This window comes from Oncorhynchus masou, chromosome 31, assembly GCF_036934945.1.
Source record: "Oncorhynchus masou masou isolate Uvic2021 chromosome 31, UVic_Omas_1.1, whole genome shotgun sequence".
Lineage (NCBI taxonomy): Eukaryota > Metazoa > Chordata > Actinopteri > Salmoniformes > Salmonidae > Oncorhynchus > Oncorhynchus masou.
In genome coordinates, this window is record NC_088242.1 from 13,466,607 (window position 1) to 13,487,393 (window position 20,787).

The 20,787-nt window shown below is 41.4% G+C and overlaps 1 protein-coding gene across 4 annotated transcripts in view; it reads left to right on the forward strand.

The window, feature by feature from the left end:
• Positions 1-427: 427 nt before the first annotated feature.
• mlip (muscular LMNA-interacting protein) overlaps positions 428-20,787 on the forward strand; it is a 46,465-nt gene continuing 26,105 nt past the window's right edge. The window contains exons 1-4 of one of the 4 annotated variants that reach the window (XM_064950152.1): positions 428-595; positions 14,840-14,968; positions 17,703-17,840; positions 18,590-20,641. In XM_064950152.1, coding sequence (XP_064806224.1) covers positions 17,742-17,840; positions 18,590-20,641 — 2,151 coding nt within the window. In that variant the 5' untranslated portion in view covers positions 428-595; positions 14,840-14,968; positions 17,703-17,741. Of the gene's footprint in view, positions 596-6,462; positions 6,532-14,527; positions 14,617-14,839; positions 14,969-17,522; positions 17,841-18,589; positions 20,642-20,787 lie in introns of those variants that run through there. The other 3 variants (XM_064950151.1, XM_064950150.1, XM_064950153.1) reach the window with 3 other exon arrangements.

Here is a 20,787-nt window from a genome sequence, read left to right on the forward strand (position 1 = left end):
TAATCAGGGACTGATTTAGACCAGGGTCACCTGGTGTGTGTTATGAATGATCAGGTAGAACAGAAAACCTCGTAGGGTAAGAGTTGAGTACCCCTGCTCTACATTATTCTTAATGCAATTGTCTATAATTGTTTAATGGGAACAGACTTACTGTATATAAATAACTGTGGGGAAGTGGGTGAAAACACTCGTCCTTGGTCATCATTACACCTTCGGAGACCGCCGCTCCAGGGACCCCCCTCGGACAAATTTGAACTGAGAGAAGAGCAAATACAATTGTGGCCATGCATTCCCGGGGGCACAGAGCACAGTTGCTAGCGATGGCATGATCATTATATTTATCGGTGCCCTGCAGGCTGGATGCCGTTTGCAAGCTATTTGTGGCTTTGTGTGTCTATAAATGGAAGCCAGCGCTGCTCGGCACTTATCACAGGGTAATACATGTTAGGACTCCATATGGAAAAGTTGCTTAATCTGAATTATAGTGTGTAGCCGAATGGACCTCTGTAACCCTGAGAGCAGTTCACCTTTATCTGGACATAAACAATGCCTAGATGTGGAGAAGAGTGACAGCTCAAATGAGAGCCAGGGAAAGGTAAGAAGGGAATCAATATTTTAATTTGGTAAAGAACAAAGGAAGTAGCAGCTTAGTCATATTGCAGAGTTTTTACATATTATGGCAGGAATGCAACACCTAGTAGTGTGTAAGGTGTTTCCCTTACAAAAAAGACTGCAGTTTTGAAACCGCAGTAAAAATGCAGTAACTGCAATCGACTGTGGTATTTTGGGCGCAGTAATTGCAGCATATTGTAGTTATATTGCACTCTCACTGCACTGTGACTGCAATCTTTTTTCTTAAGGGTTGTGCTGCCAATGACCTTATTTGAAAAAGCCCCCCCCCCCCCCATGCACTCTCATGTGTGACACACAGCATACTGCTTTGTTTGGGGATGACTTAAATTCAAGATATATTGTTACATGCGAATTACAGTGAAAGGCTTAACTTGAAAGTTCTAACCAACAGTGCATTAGTCAATATCAATATACTACAACTAATAAATACATACAGTACCAGTCAATTTTGGACACACTTAATCATTCCAGTTTTTACATTTAAAACTATTTTCTACATTGAATAATATTGAAGACCTCAAAACTATGAAATAACACACAATCATGTAGTAACCACAAAAGCCTTAAATCAAAATATATTTAATATTTTAGATTCTTCAAAGTAGACACCCTTTGTCTTGAGGACACTCTTGGCATTCTCTCAACCAGCTTTGTGAGGTAGCCACCTGGAATGCATTTAAATTAACAGGTGTTCATAGTTAAAGTTAATTTGTGGAATTTCTTAACTTGTTTGAGCCAATCAGTTGTGTTGTGAAAAGGTAGGGGGTATACAGAAGATAGCCCTATTTGGTAAAATACCAAGTCCATATTATGGAAAGAACAGCTGAAATATGCAAAGAGATACAGTCCATCAATACTTTAAGAAATGAAGGTCAGTCAATCTGGAAAATAAAGAACTTTGAAAGTTTCTTCAAGTGTTGTCGCAAAAACCTTCAAGCGCTATGATGAAACTGGCTCTCATGAGGACTGCGACAGGAAAGAAAGGCCCAGAGTTACCTCTGCTGCAGAGGATAAGTTTGTTAGAGTTACCAGTCTTAGAAATTGCAGCCCAAATAAATGCATCATAGAGTAACAGACATGTCAACATTAATTGTTCAGAGGAGCTTTCATGGTTGAATTGCTGAAAAGAAACTACCACTAAATAACACCAAAAAGAAGGAGACTTGCTTGAGTCAAGAAACACGAGCAATGGACATTAGACTTGTGGAAATCTGTCCTTTGGTCTGATAGGTCCAAGTTTGAGATTTTTGGTTCCAACCGAGGTGTCTTTGTGAGAGAGTAGGTGAACGGATGATCTCTGCATGTTTGGCTCCCACTGTGATGCAAGGAGGAAGACGTGTGATGGTGTGGAGGTGCTTTGCTGGTGACACTGATTTATTTAGAATTCAAGGCACAGTCACCACATCAATCTGCAGCGACACACCATCCCATCTGGTTTGCACTTAGTGGGACTATCATTTGTTTTTCAACAGGACAATGACCCAACATATCTCCAGGCTGTGTAAGGGCTTTTTGATCAAGTAGAGTGATGGAGTGCTGCATCAGATGACCTGGCTTCCACAATCACCTGACTTCAACCCAATTGAGATGGTTTGGGATGAGTTGGACCGCAGAGTGAAGGAAAAGCTGCCAACAAGTGCTCAACATATGTGGGAACTCTTTCAAGACTGTTGGAAAAGCATTCCAGGTGAAGCTGGTTGAGAGAAAGCCAAGAGCTGTCAAGGCAACGGGTGGCTCCTTTGAAGATCTAAAAAATATTTTGATTGGTTTAACACTTCTTGTGTTAAGTTGGGTGAATTTTGGGCCATTCCTCCTGTCAGAGCTGGTGGAACTGAGTCAGGTTTGTAGGTATCCTTGCTCGCACACACTTTTTCAGTTTTGCCCACAAATATTTTATGGGATTGAGGTCAGGGTGTTGTGATGGCCACTCCAATACCTCGGCTTTGTTTGGAATTTGGAAGTATGCTTGGGGGTCATTGTCCATTTGGAAGACACATTTGCAAGCTTCAACTTCCTGACTGATGTCTTGAGATGTTGCTTCAATAGATCCACATAATTTGCTTTCATCATGATGCCATCTATTTTGTGAAGTGCACCAGTCTCTTGCAGCAAAGGACCCCCACAACATGACGCTGCCACCCCCGTGCTTCAAAGTTGGGATGGTGTTCTTCGCCTTGCAAGCATCCCCCTTTTTCCTCCAAACATAACGGTCATTATGGTCGAACAGTTCTATTTTTGTTTCATCAGACCAGAGGACATTTCTCCAAAAAGTATGATATTTGTCCCCATGTGCAGTTGCAAACCATAGTCTGGCTTTTTTAGAGCGGTGGCTTCTTCCTTGCCGAGCGGCCTTTCAGGTTGTGTCGATGTAGGACTCCTTTTACTGTGGATATAGATACTTTTGTACCGGTTTCCTCCAGCATCTTCACAAGGGCCTTTGTTGTTCTGGATTGATTCACACTTTCCGCACCAAAGTACGTTCATCTCTAGGAGACAGAACGCGTCTCCTTCCTGAGCGTAATGACAGTTGCGTGGTCCTATGGTGTTTATACTTGCGTATTATTGTTTGTACAGATGAACGTGGGACCTTCAGGCGTTTAGAAATTGCTCCCAAGGATGAACCAGACATGGAGTCCTACAATATTTATTCTGATTTCTTTTGATTTCCCCATGATGTCAAGCAAAGAGGCACTGAGTTTGAAGGTAGGCCTTGAAATACATCCACAGGTATACCTCCAATTGACTCCAATGATGTCAATTAGACTGTAAGAAGCTTCTAAAGCCATGCCATCATTTTCTGGAGTTTTCCAAGCTGTTTAAAGGAAGTCAACTTCGTGTATGTAAACTTCTGACCCACTGAAATTGTGATAGTGAATTATAAGTGAAATAATCTGTCTAAACAATTGTTGGAAAAATAACTTAGCACATCTACTTTGTGCATGACACAACTCACTTGCCAAAACTATAGTTGGTTAACACATTTGTGGAGTGGTTGAAAAACTAGTTTTAATGACTCCAACCGAAGTGTATGTAAACTTCCGACTTCAACTGTGTGTGTGTGTGTATATAAAAATAAAGAAACACAATAAATAGTGGATGCTATATACGGTTACAGTGCCAATACCAAATGATAGATATGTACTGTACATGCAGGTAGGGATTAGGAGAAAGTAGCGTAGGTGTCAGGGGAAGCCTAGGCAGTAGCGTAGGTGTAAGGGGAAGCCGTAGTTGTTAGCCAGTTAGCAGTCTTATGGCCAGGGGTTAAATGTTGTTTAGGAGTCTGTTGGTCTGAGTCTTGATGCACCAGGACCGTCTGCAGGACGGGAGCATGAGGAACTGTCCCCGTCTCGGGTGGCTGGAGTCTTTGGCAATTTTTCAGGCCTTTCTCAGACACAGCCTAGCATCTACGTCCTGGATGGCTGGGAGCTCACCCCCAGTGACGCGCTGGCCGTCCGCACCACCCTCTGCAGTTGTCATACCGGACGGTTATACAACAGGTCAGAATGCTCTCGATGGAGCATCTGTAAAAGTTCTTAAAGATTTCAGGGGACATGCCCAGTCATATTAGCCTCCTAAGGAAGGCTGTACTGGTGTGAGAGAACCATGATACGTTTTAGGTGATGTGGACAACGAGGAACTTGAAGCGTTTGACCCTCTCCACTCTGACATGGAGGGAGGGGTTGTTGTCCTGGCACCACACTGCCAGGTCTGGAATGAAGATGATATGTGCCATGACCAGCCTTTCAAAGCACTTCATTAATACAGATGTGAGTGCTACAGGGCGGTAGTCATTGTGGCAGGATGCCATAGTCTTTTGGGACAGGAACGATGGTAGTCAGCTTGAAACATGTGGGAATTACAGAGGAGAGGTTGAAAATTTTCAGGGCATTTGACAGCTCTAACGCTGCATGCACACAGGTTACTGCTGTACAGTACATTATGATACATGTTATCTAGTCTTCACCAACTAGTCGCCATATCACAACAAAAATAATCATGCTACACATTAGCAACTTCTTCAGTGGTTTACTACTGGTACCGCTAACTTTTTTAACTACAAAACACAGAAACTGTCACGTTGGTAGAAGGGGTCGGGAAACAGGTGTAGGAATGCGTAAGTAAAAAAATATCTTTATCTAAATTACAGCGTGCCGTGTAAAGGCACAGGGACGAAGACCAAACAAACACGTATACAAAACACAGGGTTGAAACCCAAACAAAAGAGCAAGGACTACCTCAAGTAAATAACACAAGAGCACAATGATACCACACGAGACGAGACCCATAATCATCTGCGCAATACACACAGCACGAAATCCAAAACAACACAGCACAGGTACTCACACGACCAACGGACATTGGAACAACAACCAACAGGCAATGGTGAACAAAGGGCAGACTTATACAATTACTAATCAAATGGGACCAGGTGTGCGTAGTGACAGTTCCCTCGACGTGCCATTTTCACATATGTTGATGTTGGGTTGATGCTGGAGATTTCATTGGGTGTCAGAAATTAAATACATGAATTACTTTCCTTTAATTGAATGGAATTCAATTGCTTGTGAATTTCATTAGCTTAACTGTTGTTCATTACTTTGCTTTAAATTAAAGTAGTACGGTTGGAATTCCTCTCTCAGCTGTGTACATTTGAGGCTACAGGTCAGGAAGAATTGGTAGAACAATATTCGTACTCCTTTCAGCATGTGTCAACAGTAAGAGATATTGATTCAAACCAGATGGAACAATTTGTGCTGTAAAGAACTATACTTAGTGAAGGCCTGTTCACTAGTAGATGCTGAATTGAGCTTTGAGAGAAACATGTCTCAAAAGTCCAAAAAATATGATTTCCTTTACTTCTGCCTCACTTGAATATTGAATAGATCTTTATTGAGTTTTGCCTCCCATACCACAGTCTGCATGCTGGGGACAGCCATTTTCTACTTGCCACAGATGCTGTATAGAAAGTCATTTATCTATTATGTTGTGGTCAGCATCACGTGTTGGGAGCTCAGCATTCTTTAAATACATATATATATATATTTTTTTTACCCCTTTTCTCCCTAATTTCGTGGTATCGGGAGAGACGAAGGTTGAAAGTCATGCGTCCTCCGATACACAACCCAACCAAGCCACACTGCTTCTTAACACAGTGCGCATCCAACCCATAAGCCAGCCACAGCCAATGTGTCGGAGGAAACACCTGGCAACCTTGGTTGGTGTGCACTGCGCCCGGCCCGCCACAGGTGTCGCTGGTGCGCGATGAGACAAGGATATCCCTACCGGCCAAACCCTCCCTAACCCAGACAACGCTAGGCCAATTGTGCGTCGCTCCAAGGACCTCCCGGTCATGACAGAGCCTGGGTGTGAAACCAGGGTCTCTGGTGGCACAGCTGGCACTGCAGTACAGTGCCCTTAACCACTGCGCCACCCGGGAGGCCAGGAGCTCAGCATTCTAATGTGTTTGGTCCATGTAATGTCTTACTATGTCACATTATAACTTCATGGGACCCTAAATGGAAAGTCAACCAACGGTCTCCATGGCATTGAGAGTTAATCTAAATGTCTAGTGTGTTTTCTCTAAAATAGGAAAGCTTATTCTTGCCGAAGAAAGTGATTGTCTTGAGCGCGTACAAACCCTATATCCACCATGTTATGACAGACAGACTGGTCTCAGCAGCGTATTTACCGAGCAGCTGGCAGATGGTTATATTTGTATATTTACTTTTGAAGGAGGGGCAGTGTTTGGATGTAATTAAACTCTTGACGAAGTGACACACCCACTTGTTTATGTTCTAGCCTCAATGGAGATGCCAAATCCCCTGAAACTAGAAATTGCTTAGCTGTCCATAATGTAGATCTACAATTCTGGGTTAAATAATCTCCAAGCAATTCCATGTAAGTATACTTTTCTCTGTGGTCTTGATCTTGAAATGTTTAGAGTAAAGTGAACATTCAGTCGATAGTGGATGTATGTGTGACTGTACCTATAACGAACACCAACAGGGGTGGTCTGTTTCTGGGAAAGATCTATTACTGTTTCTTGTTGGTGTTTGGTATTGGTCAGGGTATGTGCCACGAATTCTCTAGAGAAATACCTGTGTGAGCTCAGGCCCAGTGAAATGACTGGCAGTATTGCCCCATAGTGGGGGAAATATGATCTGCGAGGACAGTATGACCTTGGCAATAGTCCCAGTAATTAAACCTTCAAGAGGAGCCCTAACTGGCAAGTAGGAAATGCCTGCCTTAACCTTTAAATCATTTATTTACCCGCTGTTGTGACTACAGAGGAAATACAGAGCAAGGGGCAAACATGTGAGAACACACAGTTAAAATAAAATGAAAGGTTCCTAGGATCAAGCATATATCCTTTTTGGCTGAGACGACTGTTTACATGTTATTTGATTTGATGTGAAGAGACACAAACCCCGGAACAGACACATGCATACACACGATAACATACACACTATAGACATTGATTTTGTGTTGTCGATATTTGGTAGTATACTAGTGGCCTGAGGGCACACACTTAGTGTCTTGTGACATGTGTTGTGAATGTTTTTAAAATGGTACAACTGCCTTAATTTTGCTGGACCACAGGAAGAGTAGCTGCTGCCTTGCTAGTGGGGATCCACAATAAATACAAATACACCTTTCTTCTTCTGGTAACATTCCATATGTGACCTGAATGGTTGGGTTGAATCCAGACAGGAAAACATATTTAGCCATTCTCCATATGGACCTCAATGATAAGAGTTGAGTGGATTTGATGAATGTGGTGGCAAATGTTATTGTAGTGATTCAAATTGATAAAAATGGTGGGAATTGTAACTGAACAGTTAAAATGTACTTTAAATATTCCAAGGTCATGAGACAAAAGGAATCATTGAATGGTTCTTCTTTTATATGATTTACACTGTTTTAATTAATTTGGTGCTGAATTTATAAATTCAGTTGTCAATTAATCCCCCATTATCTATTTGATTCAATAATCATTTTCACCCCTCAGAAAAGTTAGCCAACAACGTAGGAAGAAACCGTTACCACAGAGTTAGACATTAGATTAGGGGGCTACACATTATATTAGGGGGGCTAGACATTAGATTAGGGGGCCTATACATTAGATTAGGGGGCTAGACATTAGATTGGAGCAGTTACTAGCCATACAAATGTGTAATTAAAGTTTGCATTCAACTTGTCTTTTTTCAATAAAAGGTCTTCATTAGTATGACTTGCCAGGCATTTGGCTGAAATGATAGTTGGCAGGAGTTCTGAGAAGCTTTGTTATTATTTCTACTGCTGTTTGCTCCTTTCAGGTTGTCACAGTCGTGTGTATAGGTGGCAGGGAAGTCAGGCGCAGGAGAATCAAAACTTGGTGGAATGGAGTAGTTTAATAACTTAAAACACAAAACTCCAAAACCATGAAATACAATGAAACAAAGTGGGTACGAGGACCCGTCGCGCACCAAATACAAAACATGAATACTGAACATAAAACAATCTCTGACAAAGACATGAGGGGAAACAGAGGGTTAAACACACAACAGGTAATGAATGGGATTGAAACCAGGTGTGTAGGAAGATAAGACAAAACCAATGGAAAATGAAAAATGGATCAATGATGGCTAGAAGACCGGTGACGTCGCCCGCCGAGCACCGCCCGAACAAGGAGAGGCTTCGACTTCGACAGAAGTCATGACAGATTTGGGATAGGGTTAAAATCAGTGGAGGCTGCTGAAGGGAGGACGGCTCATAATAATGGCTGGACAGAGTAAATGGAATGGCAGCAAACACATGGAAACCATATGTTTGATGTATTTGATACCATTCCACTTATTCCCCTCCAACCATTACCACGAACCCGTCCTCACCAATTAAGGTGCCAACCTCTTGTGGAACAACTCAACGGTTAAATTTAGGCATTAATTCTGATTGGTTCAGTTAAAGGGTAAGGTTTTAGGGTAAGGTTAAAATGGTTCCTAGCACTGGGGATTAACCCCACGATCCTTGGAGCCTGCAGAGCCTTCTTGATGGTAGCCTACTTAATGGTGACAGCGCTCACCGTTACCCCTAGTGGCAGGTATTGAAGGCATCTCTAGACGTCCTGGGAACCTGGATGAACGTTAAGTACTGCATTGGATCTGGTGTGATCTGGCTGGTTGAAATGGCTTATTGTGGCTTTAAACCCCTAATTTTCGCTCCCTTTCTGACAGTGACTGAAGTGTAATCATCAAGTAATGCTACAAAGTAATGGCCCCATTTAAGAGATGATAGCAACATGTCTTTTGACATTGTATTTGCCACTCACACTCAGTTTTAAGTGCATTTGTGGAGCGAAGGCTTTTGATGGAGTAGCTGGCCTCTAGAATCTAGATTGCTGTAATAAAAGTGAGGTAGAAAACCATGATCGTGAGTGCTACTATCAAGACCATGGCTTCTTTTCACAATCACAACAACTTATCTTTGTTTTTAAAGGGGAATGATTGGGCCTCCCGAGTGGCGCAGCGGTCTAAGGCACTGCATCGCAGAGCTAGAGGCGTCACTACAGACCCGGGTTTGGTCCTGGGCTGTATCACAACTGCCCGTGATAAGGAGTCCCATAGGGCAGGGCACAATTGGCCCAGCGTCATCCGAGCCTGGGGAGGGTTTGGCAGGGGGGCTTTACTTGGCTCATTGCGCTCTTGTGACTCCTTGAGGCGGGCCTGGCGCCTGCAGGCTGACCTCAGTCATCATTTGAGCAGTGTTTCCTCCGACACATTGGTGTGGGCGGGTGTTAAGAAGCTTGGTTTGGCGGGTCATGTTTTGGAAGAACCTTCGCCTCCCGAGCACATTGGGGAGTTACAACGATGAGACAAGATTGAAAAGAGGGGTAAAATATATAAAAAGGCTAATGATTGAAGTGAGGTTCAATATGTAGTACATAATATATCGTACAGCAAAACGTAAACACAATGCGGAGAACTTTTTCTGGGGGGGTGGACCATAAGCAAAATGTTATTTGACACAGAGAGAAGAAAAATATGAATTTCCTGAAATTCTAAACATTTTGCCATGGGGTGCTGAGAAAATATTGCAGTTTTAAAGCAAGTTTGCTGCAACTCTACACATTTTGTAAAGTGGCGGAGAGAAAATGTAGCAATTTTATAACTAATTTCATGCAATTCTACTCATGTTGCCATGGGGTGGACAGAAAAAGTAGCAGTTTTACAGCAAATTCTACTGCTATTCCACACATTTTGTCATAGGGTGGAGAGATTTTCTTTGCAGTTTTAAAGTGAAATTCCTCCAATTCTACACATTTAACCATGATATACTGTATGCCATGTTAATATGATATCTGAGTGAGAGTGACTAACAAAATCAATGGGGGTCCCCTGGAGGTCAGGGCCCCTGGGCACATGCCCTTCATGCCTGGTCGATAATTCAACCATGATTACTACAAGTTTAGATAGCTGGCTAAACTAACTTATCAATCTAAAAAGATTTAGCTGACATGGGCTAATTGAGTGACTGTCAGGCACTACTAATGCACAACCAAATTTTGAATTTTCACCATGTATATTCTACTGTTCTAACTCTCAACAGTAAGTTCAGACCACAACTGAGTTCCTAAAACTCTGTTTTTTTGAGGAGGTCAGTGGCCCCCTAGCAACCGAGGGCCCTAAGCGACCACTTATGTTGCTTTATGTTCAGGGCCGGCCCTGATACTATACTATCACATCACAAGAAAACAGACAACAGTTACCTCATGCTCCTCACACCCTGTTCACAGCTAAGATCATAGGTACTGAGGTTGCTGCAGCACCCCCTGATAAATCACAAATAACAAATAATTAATACAAATAAATGAGTGGACGAGGCCTTTATTATTCCTGTATGAGCGGAGAAAAATACTTGTCAGCAGAGCGGGGGAGAAAAACACCCCCGTAGACAACACCCCCACCCCAAAACATCTTCCTGTGGCCATGGCTAAGATGACTTCAATGAGCAATAATGCCCACCTGCATTGTTGTATTGTATACAGTGACCTCTCAATGGCTACAAACCTTACGTTGCTGTACCATAATCAATAATAGCAATAGTCAAATACAGTACCGCACTCAATTTGAACCAGTTATAGTTGTTAATTAATGATTTATAAAGTACATGTTAATCATTATTATTTCAACAAACAAGACCCCCCCCCACAGCTATGAAAAACACACATTCCCCTCACCCCAATGTTTTGACATGCTGACATGAATTGACCAGGTGAATGAGTTCTTTCAAAGAATTCACAAATGTTAACTTTTAACCAAATTATTACACAGCACCCTCTAGATTGGGAGTAATTAGCACGGTGACTACCAACTCTTGAGGCAACCAACTCTTGAGACAACCAACCCTCGAGGCAACCAACTCTCGAGACAACCAACCCTTGAGGCAACCAACCCTTGAGACAACCAACTCTTGAGGCAACCAACTCTTGAGACAACCAACCCTTGAGACAACCAACTCTTGAGGCAACCAACTCTTGAGGCAACCAACTCTTGAGGCAACCAACTCTTGAGGCAACCAACTCTTGAGGCAACCAACTCTTGAGGCAACCAACCCTTGAGGCAACCAACCCTTGAGGCAACCAACCCTTGAGACAACCAACCCTTGAGACAACCAACCCTTGAGGCAACCAACCCTTGAGACAACCAACCCTTGAGAAAAACATCCCCTGAGACAACCAACATCTGAGACAACCAACCCGTCTCCCATACCAATTGACTTCTGTGAAAATATGTCTCCTCTTATCTCCAAGGGAGCAGATTCCTTTTTCTCAGCTATAACATTGCATGAATTATTCAGGGTAGGAATATGATTTTTCCAACTCTCGTATTTTGCTATTATCTCTTTGTTTGTTCATGGTGTCTGGCTAATCCACTTTTGGTGTAGGTATAAAATGTCTTGCTGTGCGTAATTAACAAAATTCATATCTAAAAGGACCTAAAAGCATTTACTGTATGTAACATGATATGAAAGTTATGGTCTGTCAGTCATGATATATTGTGTCACTAATTGCTTTCAGCCTACTCTGTTTTCCACTATTTATAAGGACAGCTGGTGAGAGTGGACATTTCAAAGGCTGCTGATTGCACTCTTGTTTATTTTTTCAGAGTAAATCTCATTCAAATGGATTTATAACAGCATTTTGTTTTGGGGAGAATTTCTTGTGGAACTTATGAAAGCTTGGGAATGGGCAAGCAGTTTAGCCCTCTGCCAAGATATTAACTGAGGTTGTTATACAATAATTTCCAGTATATTTTCAGAAAGCATGTTTAATTTCCACAGCTGCTGTACCAATTAGCTACCCTGTGGCGCAGCGGTCTAAGGCACTGCATCTCAGAGCAAGAGGTGTCACTACAGACCCTGGTTTGAATCCAGGCTGTATCACATCCGGCTGTGATTGGGAGTCCCATAGGATGGTGCACAATTGATCCAGGTTTAGCTGGGGTAAGCCGTCATTGTAAATAATAATTTATTATTAACTGACCTGCCTAGTTAAAGGTTAAATACAAAATAATAATAATAATAATAATGAAGATCAAACACAATTCTGAGAGCACTACAGATGAAGGATCTTCATTTGAGCCAGTGTGCTAAGGCAGGACAATAGTCCTGCAGCAGCAGTAAGTGTTCATTATTATAATTAATGGTTATTTTTTGTAGGGGTTGATACATATTTCGTAAGGGAAAATCAAGTCTAAAATTTTAAAGTGGAAACTTCAGATGCGTCAAGTGACATAATGAAAACATCCCCATCAAAATCCCTGAGTTTAAACTTCAAATACACTGCATTTTAAAAAAAACTTCCTGCATTTCAGGGAAGTTCTACACAGGGTGATCAAATTAAGATCTTATATCTGTATCACTTTTTCAAATTATGTTGATTTTCGTAGCTGCTGTGCCGATCAAACACAATTCTGAAAGCAATAACTGGAAACCCACTATCAACCATTGATTTAATACCTGTAGCCTTAGTAGTTGTGTTGTTGTTGCTGTAACTAAACACTCATACTTCAAAGTCTTGGAGCAACAGAGAAGGGAAAACAATGGAACGATCTGAAGTATAAGTTCAGTGTTTATTACCACAGCCACAAAGTAAATGTTGGCTATAATATCTTAAAAATTATGAAGAAAAAAACGTGTTTTTCAGTCTTAATTTAATGTTAGGGTTATGAATAACGTTAGTAGTGTCGTTATGGTTAGGTTTAAAATCACATTTTAAGAAGATATACTTTATGCGTTTACGACTTTGTGGCTGTGGTAACTAGTGACAATCTTTGTTGAAGTCTTTTCTCTCAAGTTAGCTCTGGTCTCATGATAAACCCAGCGTCACTTCGCAATGGAGAAGTTACGAGAGCATGAAATAAACAAGGCTATTTCTGTCTAGCGACATTAAATCGAGGACAAAACCTGAGCTGCCTGCCTACATTTACAGTGACTGTCAGTTCAGCTGTTGGCTCAACAAGAGAACACTCCAGTGATCCCAAGACATACCTCATGCAGTTAACTGCAAGTTTGCAAAAACCTATTTTGTCAGCAGTTATATATAGCATGGTAAAATACAAAGTTGTGTCGATTCTGAAAAATTGCTAATTGCAACCATCTTTTTACTACAAAACAGAAATGCGCCATTTTCACATATGTTGATGTTGGGTGTTGTGCAGGAGATTTTGAATATGAAGTAGAAAAATGTTGACATTTTCCTTTAAGTGTCACTATACGGTACTCCTACTCTCTGGTGGACAGATCTACCTAAACATAACTGGTACAGTAGAATATGTCGGGAAGGAATGAGACGCATGGACCAACAAGCAGCAGTAGTTCCGGTGTTTGGGTTTTTCATCACTGTGTTTTTTTTGTTTTGTTATTTGGACAAATCACGGTTTCGCAGGTGTTAACATCTTTCGGATTTCAGAAGGGGAGGGGAAATTCGTCCCGGGATCTTGCAAAGATTGAGGTTCCACAACTCATTCCGGTTCCGCTCCTTGTTCTAGCATCTATTCATCTCTTCTCTTAACACGTATGGATCCAGAACTTAATCAAGCAGTTGATCAATTACGCAAGCCTTTAGTTCTGGTTTAACCAACATTATGACACTCCCAATAAGCAAGTTAGTGGCATGGCATCACTCTGCTAGCTAAAGAAACGACCGTTGATTGCAGTGCCATTTATTTTTACCGGCATGATCCATCTCTCTAAACTGGTAGTAAGGGATTCTAAACATTTACTTTATGTTCATTTCCTCAGGACTTTTAAATCCTATGTACAAAGTATGATCCAATTCAAGCATGACGCTTCAATATTGAACACTCATAGTCTTGGTTGTTGTAATGAATACTGTAGTCTACATATACGAGCAGGTTGATGAGGCATAACTGAGCGATTTCCATTAGATGGGCCAGCTCAAAAGTCAAAATGGGCTATTATTGTAAAAATTCATGAAACAAGATTAATGATGTAAAATGCTAACCTGTCACATACTTCCTCGTCATTGTGTAAACTTTTGTGGAGTTAAGGTTTAAGTTAATTAACATATACATTGGAATATTAATAGGGAAACCCACAGAATGTATCTTAATTTCTTTCAGTAGTATATACAGAACGTATATTAATTTATTTCAAGTAGTTAGATAATACTGATAATACAAAACATGTTTTCTTTCCAAATGGAGGAGGAGAAAAATGCACTTGTCTGCCTAAATTCTTTGTCTCTTGCTCAGTCAGCCAACAATCATTAACTGTGAGCTCTTAAAATGTGAACAGGGACGGACTCATTTCTCCCTCCTACGTGTACATATTCATGTAGTCTCAATTGATCTTCTGTTCTTACACATTCCATTTTGAGTACTACATCCCAAAACGAATTTGGAAAAACACTGCATTATTGTCTTGAGCAGCTTTGGGCTTATTTCATGCAACTCTGACCAGAATATCTAAAGCAAGCAGAAGGTAAACCACATCTCAGGGCTTCTTTACTTTCTTTCAACATCCTTTTAAATAGTAGAAATACATACTTTATAGGTAGAAATATTCACAATATGTGTATCACTAGCGTGCAACAGTGCTTCAGCAATGTAGTTTAATTACAAACTCAGATCATGTGATTTGAATAGTTTTCTAATGTGAAGATCACAGACGTGATCTTGATGATGTGTAACCATCTTATTTACAGGTCTCAGAAGAAGAAGTGTCATCCAAGCTTAATTGTTATACCTTTGTGCCGGTGCTGAAGACATTGCCAATTAAAATCACGCTCACAGAGGCTGTGAAAACAGGACTACTCACAGGCAAACCAAATAAGGTACTTGGCACCAACTTCAATCAGCCACTTTTGTGTGGTCTCAATTCTTACACTGTAAAAGAAAAATATGTTGATTCCACATAAAATTGTAAGGGAACCAGCTGCATCAGGATTGTGCATTTTCAACTGGTTGCCTTACAATTGTATGTTGAATAAACGTATATTTTTTATTGTATTTTTTTTTTACAGTGTATGCATGAATACATGCACTCAGATAATATCCCTGTCAAAACATTATTAATAATGCACCAAATGAACAGGATGAGATGATGTCTCCTCATTGATACAGCTATTTCAAATGTCATACGCTCATCAAATGAGAAAGAAATTGAAAATATGTTTGACCAATCCATGTTTGCGTCCATTTCCACAGTCTCAAACTTTGGCTGTAGCCTTTGTTGGTTTTCAATGCACCTGATTATGAAATGATAATGTTTATATAACATCAGTTGTCAAGTAGTCACTGTTGATATGGGGAGCGAATCTTTCACACCACGCCCATGGCATTTTCAATGCGCTTCAATTCAAGCACTCAGTTAGCGAATCCATTTAGTTAAGGCAACCATGAAGCAAGTCTGTTGGCTATATCGTGTAGAAAAATACTGCATTATCACATGGACAGAATTGCATCAGCCTTGTAGTACATGAGGTGTGGTTGTGAATAATATCTAGAGGGACTGGCTCAATAGGTTACCATAGATACAAATGTGAAGAGTTCAAAAACTCCAGGCCTTTTTTCTTTACCATGGTAACATACAGAACACAGGAGAAACCAAATCTGCAAGTTATTTATTTAAAGTCAATCTTATGTTGCCTTTTGTGATGAATATGAAGGTCTGAGTTATGCACATGGATATCTAAGAGCCTGTTGTTCAGAAAACTAGCAGATGTTACAAGGAGGTGAATATAAACTGCAGGTGCACTCTGTGAGCAAACATTAAGTAGTATACAGTATATACTACAAATCAGGATACAAGTCTAGGTCCCAAAGGCTCCTTATCAGCTTCTACCCCCAAGCAATATGACTGCTGAACAATTAATCAAATGGACACCCGGACTATTTACATTGACCCCCCCCCTTTTTATTTTTACACGGCTGCTACTCGGCTGTTTATTTTCTACGCATAGTTACTTCACACCTACATGTACAAATTACCTTGACTAACCTGTACCCCCGCACATTGACTCGATACCGGTACCCCCTGTATATAGCCTCGTCATTATTATTTTATTGTGTTACTTTTTATTACATTTTTTACTTTAGTTTATTTAGTAAATATTTTCTTAACTATTTCTTGAACTGCATTGTTTGTTAAGGGTTTGTAAGTAAGCATTTCACGGTAAGGTCTACCTGTTGTATTCATTGCATGTGACAAATACAATTAAATTTGATATAAAGCTGAGAGATGTAAAGGTGAGTTGATATTTATCTCAATGTTCTTTGCTATGTTCTCCTTAATATTCTCTCTATACCTAGCATGATTAGGACCAATAATAACATGTATACTACTTACTAGCAGTAACCATTTCCAGTACTTAATATTCTCTCTATACCTAGCATGATTAGGACCAACAATAACATGTATACTGCTTACTAGCAGTAACAATTTCCAGTACTTAATATTCTCTCTATACCTAGCATGATTAGGACCAACAATAACATGTATACTGCTTACTAGCAATAACCATTTCCAGTCCTTAATGTTGTTGGTACTTAATGCTGTTCAGAGTTAAACTTGCCATTGAAAACTGCTGTGACATTGTTCTATTCAAATGCAGCTTTACTAAGCAATATCCTGTAGTTTTGATATCTGTAGTTCCCTTTATAGACAGCTGATTTTAAAATATATACGATTTTAGAGATATTATATATTAATTTGACAGTATTTTACTCACGTTCCCTCATTTCCCATTCAGATGTTCAATTATGAACTTACATTGGTATAGGTTATATGCTAGCATGGAATGAATGAGATATATTATACAAGCCATTTTCACATGAACAATGTTCAATTCAGCCAAGACGAATGAATGCTACAAAGAATAATCAGAATAAGCACACTGAATCTAAAGGGGACTTGAGAGTACATTCTTGAAAGAGATATTGTAGCAAATGTATGAAAAAGTCAAACCCATACAGACATTCCAAATGGTTTGGATTATGCAACAACTGTTGTTAAAAGAGCTTCTCTTACTGTAGAAGTCCAGCTTTACCTTTTCGAACATCCATTTTGAGTACAATTGAAAGATAGACAGAATACATTATGTTTTCTCCACATAATAATTACATTTTAAATGCAGTGTATCACACATCTAGTTAACATCTAGTGAATCTCTGAAAGAAAACACTAACATTTATGAATGTTTCGTTTCATTTTATTTAGACAGTGATAAAAGATTTCTAAATAAATTGTGACTGTATGGAGAACATACAGTCATCCAGGACGGGTGTCCCTTCTCCCCTAGAGAAATTACTTACTATAATTATGAAGAACAAATAGTATCAGTTAAGCTCTTACTCAACCAGTGAGGCATGTGGTAGTGCATGTGTACAGTTCATGTGGGCCATGTGTTCTGGTAAAAGGAAACCCAGGAGAGAGACATAATTACACATCCCGCTCTCGCTTAGGAGCTGGAAGTTATACACAGGGACTTGCCGAGGTTCACTTCAGGATTGCTCAGGTTACAGTAACTCATCTAAGTGGCTCATCAAGGTTTCCTGATCCTCTGTCAGAATTGAGGAGTTCCCAAGCAGTAGGCGACTGAAGACACCATGTCGGACGGAGGGCTTTTCAAGGCGGAGGTGATCTATATCAGTGACTGTGAAAAACGTGGAGCAGGGGACATGGTCCAACAGGAGACATATACTCGGGTAAGTGCTTATGTTCTACTCTTACTACCTCAATGTGATACTCGCATTTACAGCAGAACCAACAACAACATTAATCACAAGGTGAATCTTAAAGCTTTGCATTCATGTCCTATATGTCACACCTTCTCTGCTTGAGGCCAAGACATAGTAACTTTAGCAAAAAGATTTGATAATAACAATGTTTTGCTAAGGCTAACAGCTTGACTCCCTTCCATATGTGACTATTTTAATTACGTACTGTAGCTTCTGAGATTAAATCTATACATAGTAATAAACATGACACACAAATGGCAGATTGTAATTTTTGGTTAAACACTACTTGCCATAATCTATACTGTTCCAATTGTTGTGACCTTTGCTTGTACCTTTTAAATGAGAGAACATGCCTTCTGAGATTCCATTTTTACATAGTATACCAAAAGACAAACAAATTGGTTATATGAAGTTATGGTTACAATCCTGATTTGAAGATGGGTCTCAGATATGCAATGTATTAGTGATTATGTAAAAATCCAGTTTTGTTTACCCTTTTCTAAATTATATTTACCTGAGACTTGCTTTAATTACTTTGCAATTGAATGGCAAAATGTTTATCTATCATGGTTCAATAATTCAGAATTTGAAATGAAATAAAATAAAATAAATCTACCTCATTGACAGTCGTCTTCAGTTATCATTAGTCAACAATGTGTTAATTAATATTCATAGAACCTTTTCACCCCTATCCCATGTTTTTTTTTCCTTCTCAGTTGATATCTCCTCCTGATCACACAACCCCACCCCAGACCCCTCCCCCTATAAATACCCAGCCAGAAAATACAGTCCACCATTTTGTATCCGGGCCCGCTACTATGGAAACAGCTGTTAACAAACCCCAGGGCATTTCTCAGCAGCAGTGGCACAACACCCCTGTGGGTGCTGAGGTCAGCTTGGATCTCTTTTTAAATAGAGAGTCTGACTCAGACGAGAGACTAAGCCCCGCGAACTCCACAGACCTGTTTCCTGCTTCTTCCAAGAGTCAGAGTCAGGAGTCCATCCTCTCTGAGAGTTGGGACAAAGACAGGAGCTGGTCAGCACTTCAAATGTCCCCTGAGACGTCTTGCGCTGTGTCCCCGTGCTCCTCAGTGAGATCTGGCATGTTCACCCCCTCTGTTGTGCGAGTCAAGAGGCACTTCCTAGAACCTGGCTCCAGTTTAGTCCACATGCCGCCAACCTGCCTCTCACCAACTTGTTGTGCAAGTCCCTCCTCGTCCCCCTGTCCCCTGTCCCCCCGCTCCCGCCACAGGCCTCCTCCCACGCGACTCTCCCTGCTAACAGCTATCCTCCGAAAGGGCCGCCTGCCAGTCCTGTCCCCTACTCTGACTCTACAGAGACCCTACTCCCCCTGCTGGCCCATTCACCATGGGACTTCCTGTAACGCCTGCTCTGCAGCCTCCAGTGTGGCCTCTATTCCTCTGGAGGTGTTCTCATCCAGGGCCCAGTCCTCAGCCTCCATACACAGCCCAGTTCAGAGTTACCATCACAGGGATGGATGTGTGTTAGAGTCCCTTAGATCTGTCAATGCACCCCTGTCCATAGAGTCTAAGGAGCTTTCCACCTCATGGAGAATGGTTGGCCCTCATAGCCCACCAGTAAGACACTCAGAAAAACTGAAATCAAACAATGGAATTATCTCTGAGAGGGTCACCTCCCCCTCTTATCGAAGCCTTGTGGCGTCACCAGTCCCACCGTTGTCTCAACCGTTCCCTCAGAACCTCCCCAAACCAGTAGACCACACCAAAGTTCCAAGTCCACCTCTGTACTCATCACACTCACGATTCAGACGTCTGTTTCCCGAGCCACTCGACAACTCAGTTAACTCAAGACTTAACTCACTGTCACCTGAGCTGAAACCAGTTAAGATCCAGGGGGCTTCTGTGCCCCAAGATTCAAATCAACCCCTGTATTCGTCACACTCAAGACTTAAATGTCTGTCTCCTAATCCAGCTCACAACCAGGGGACCTCTGCATGTCAACCTCTTTACTCATCCTTCTCAAAGCTCAGCTCATCGCCTCCCGGAATAGTAAACTCCTCATCAAACTCAACACTCGACTCACTGTCTCCCGGACCAGTAAAGACCTCTTCAAACTCAACACTTGACACACTGTCTGCTGAACCTAAACCAGTTAGCAAGAACTTTGTACAAGCTCTGAATTCTCACCTACAATCAAAGCTCACCTTTCTGTCTTCTGCACCTGCTAATAACCAGGAGACCTTTAAGGCCCTTGATACGTCTACACCTGAAGTTTCCTCCATGGGAACCTCTAACAATCGGGGGATTTCTATGGGGACCCTTAACACATGGGGGACCGCAAGGCCCCAAGTTTGGAGTCCACTGCCCTACTCATGTCTTTCCAGGTCTCCTAAACCTCTCTCTCTCTCCTGCTGTGCCCCAGAGGGCCATCTTTCTGCCTCATCCCACTCACCCAGTGGCATAGTTTCCTCTGCACAGAGGTACACAGATACAATATCACCAACCCCATTACAGAACGGCCTGAAAACACCTCCACACTCGATGTTGCAACTCGGTGTCTCCCCAGCTCACAGAGCTTTCCACCTCACTCCCACCCTCTACACACCCCCAGGATGTCCATCCTCTAAGCCCCCCACTCCCCCCTCTACACCCGACCGTTTCACCCTCTCCCCTTCTCCGGCGCCCCCGACCCGAGACCTTACTCCGTCTCCCTCTCTCTCCCTGCGCTCCACGCCCTCTCCATGCCTATGGAGGGAGATGTCAGACTCCATTGATACAAAAAGAAAGGTAGCTACTCTGCATGCTGGCATCCAATCGCACGCCACCTGCATGAGTCAAGTAAACAAGGACAAAGGAAACTATTAATGTCCTGTGACCGACATTGAGTACTGTAAGAATGATTGCGTATCTGGCAAGATGCCGCTCGGCTAAAA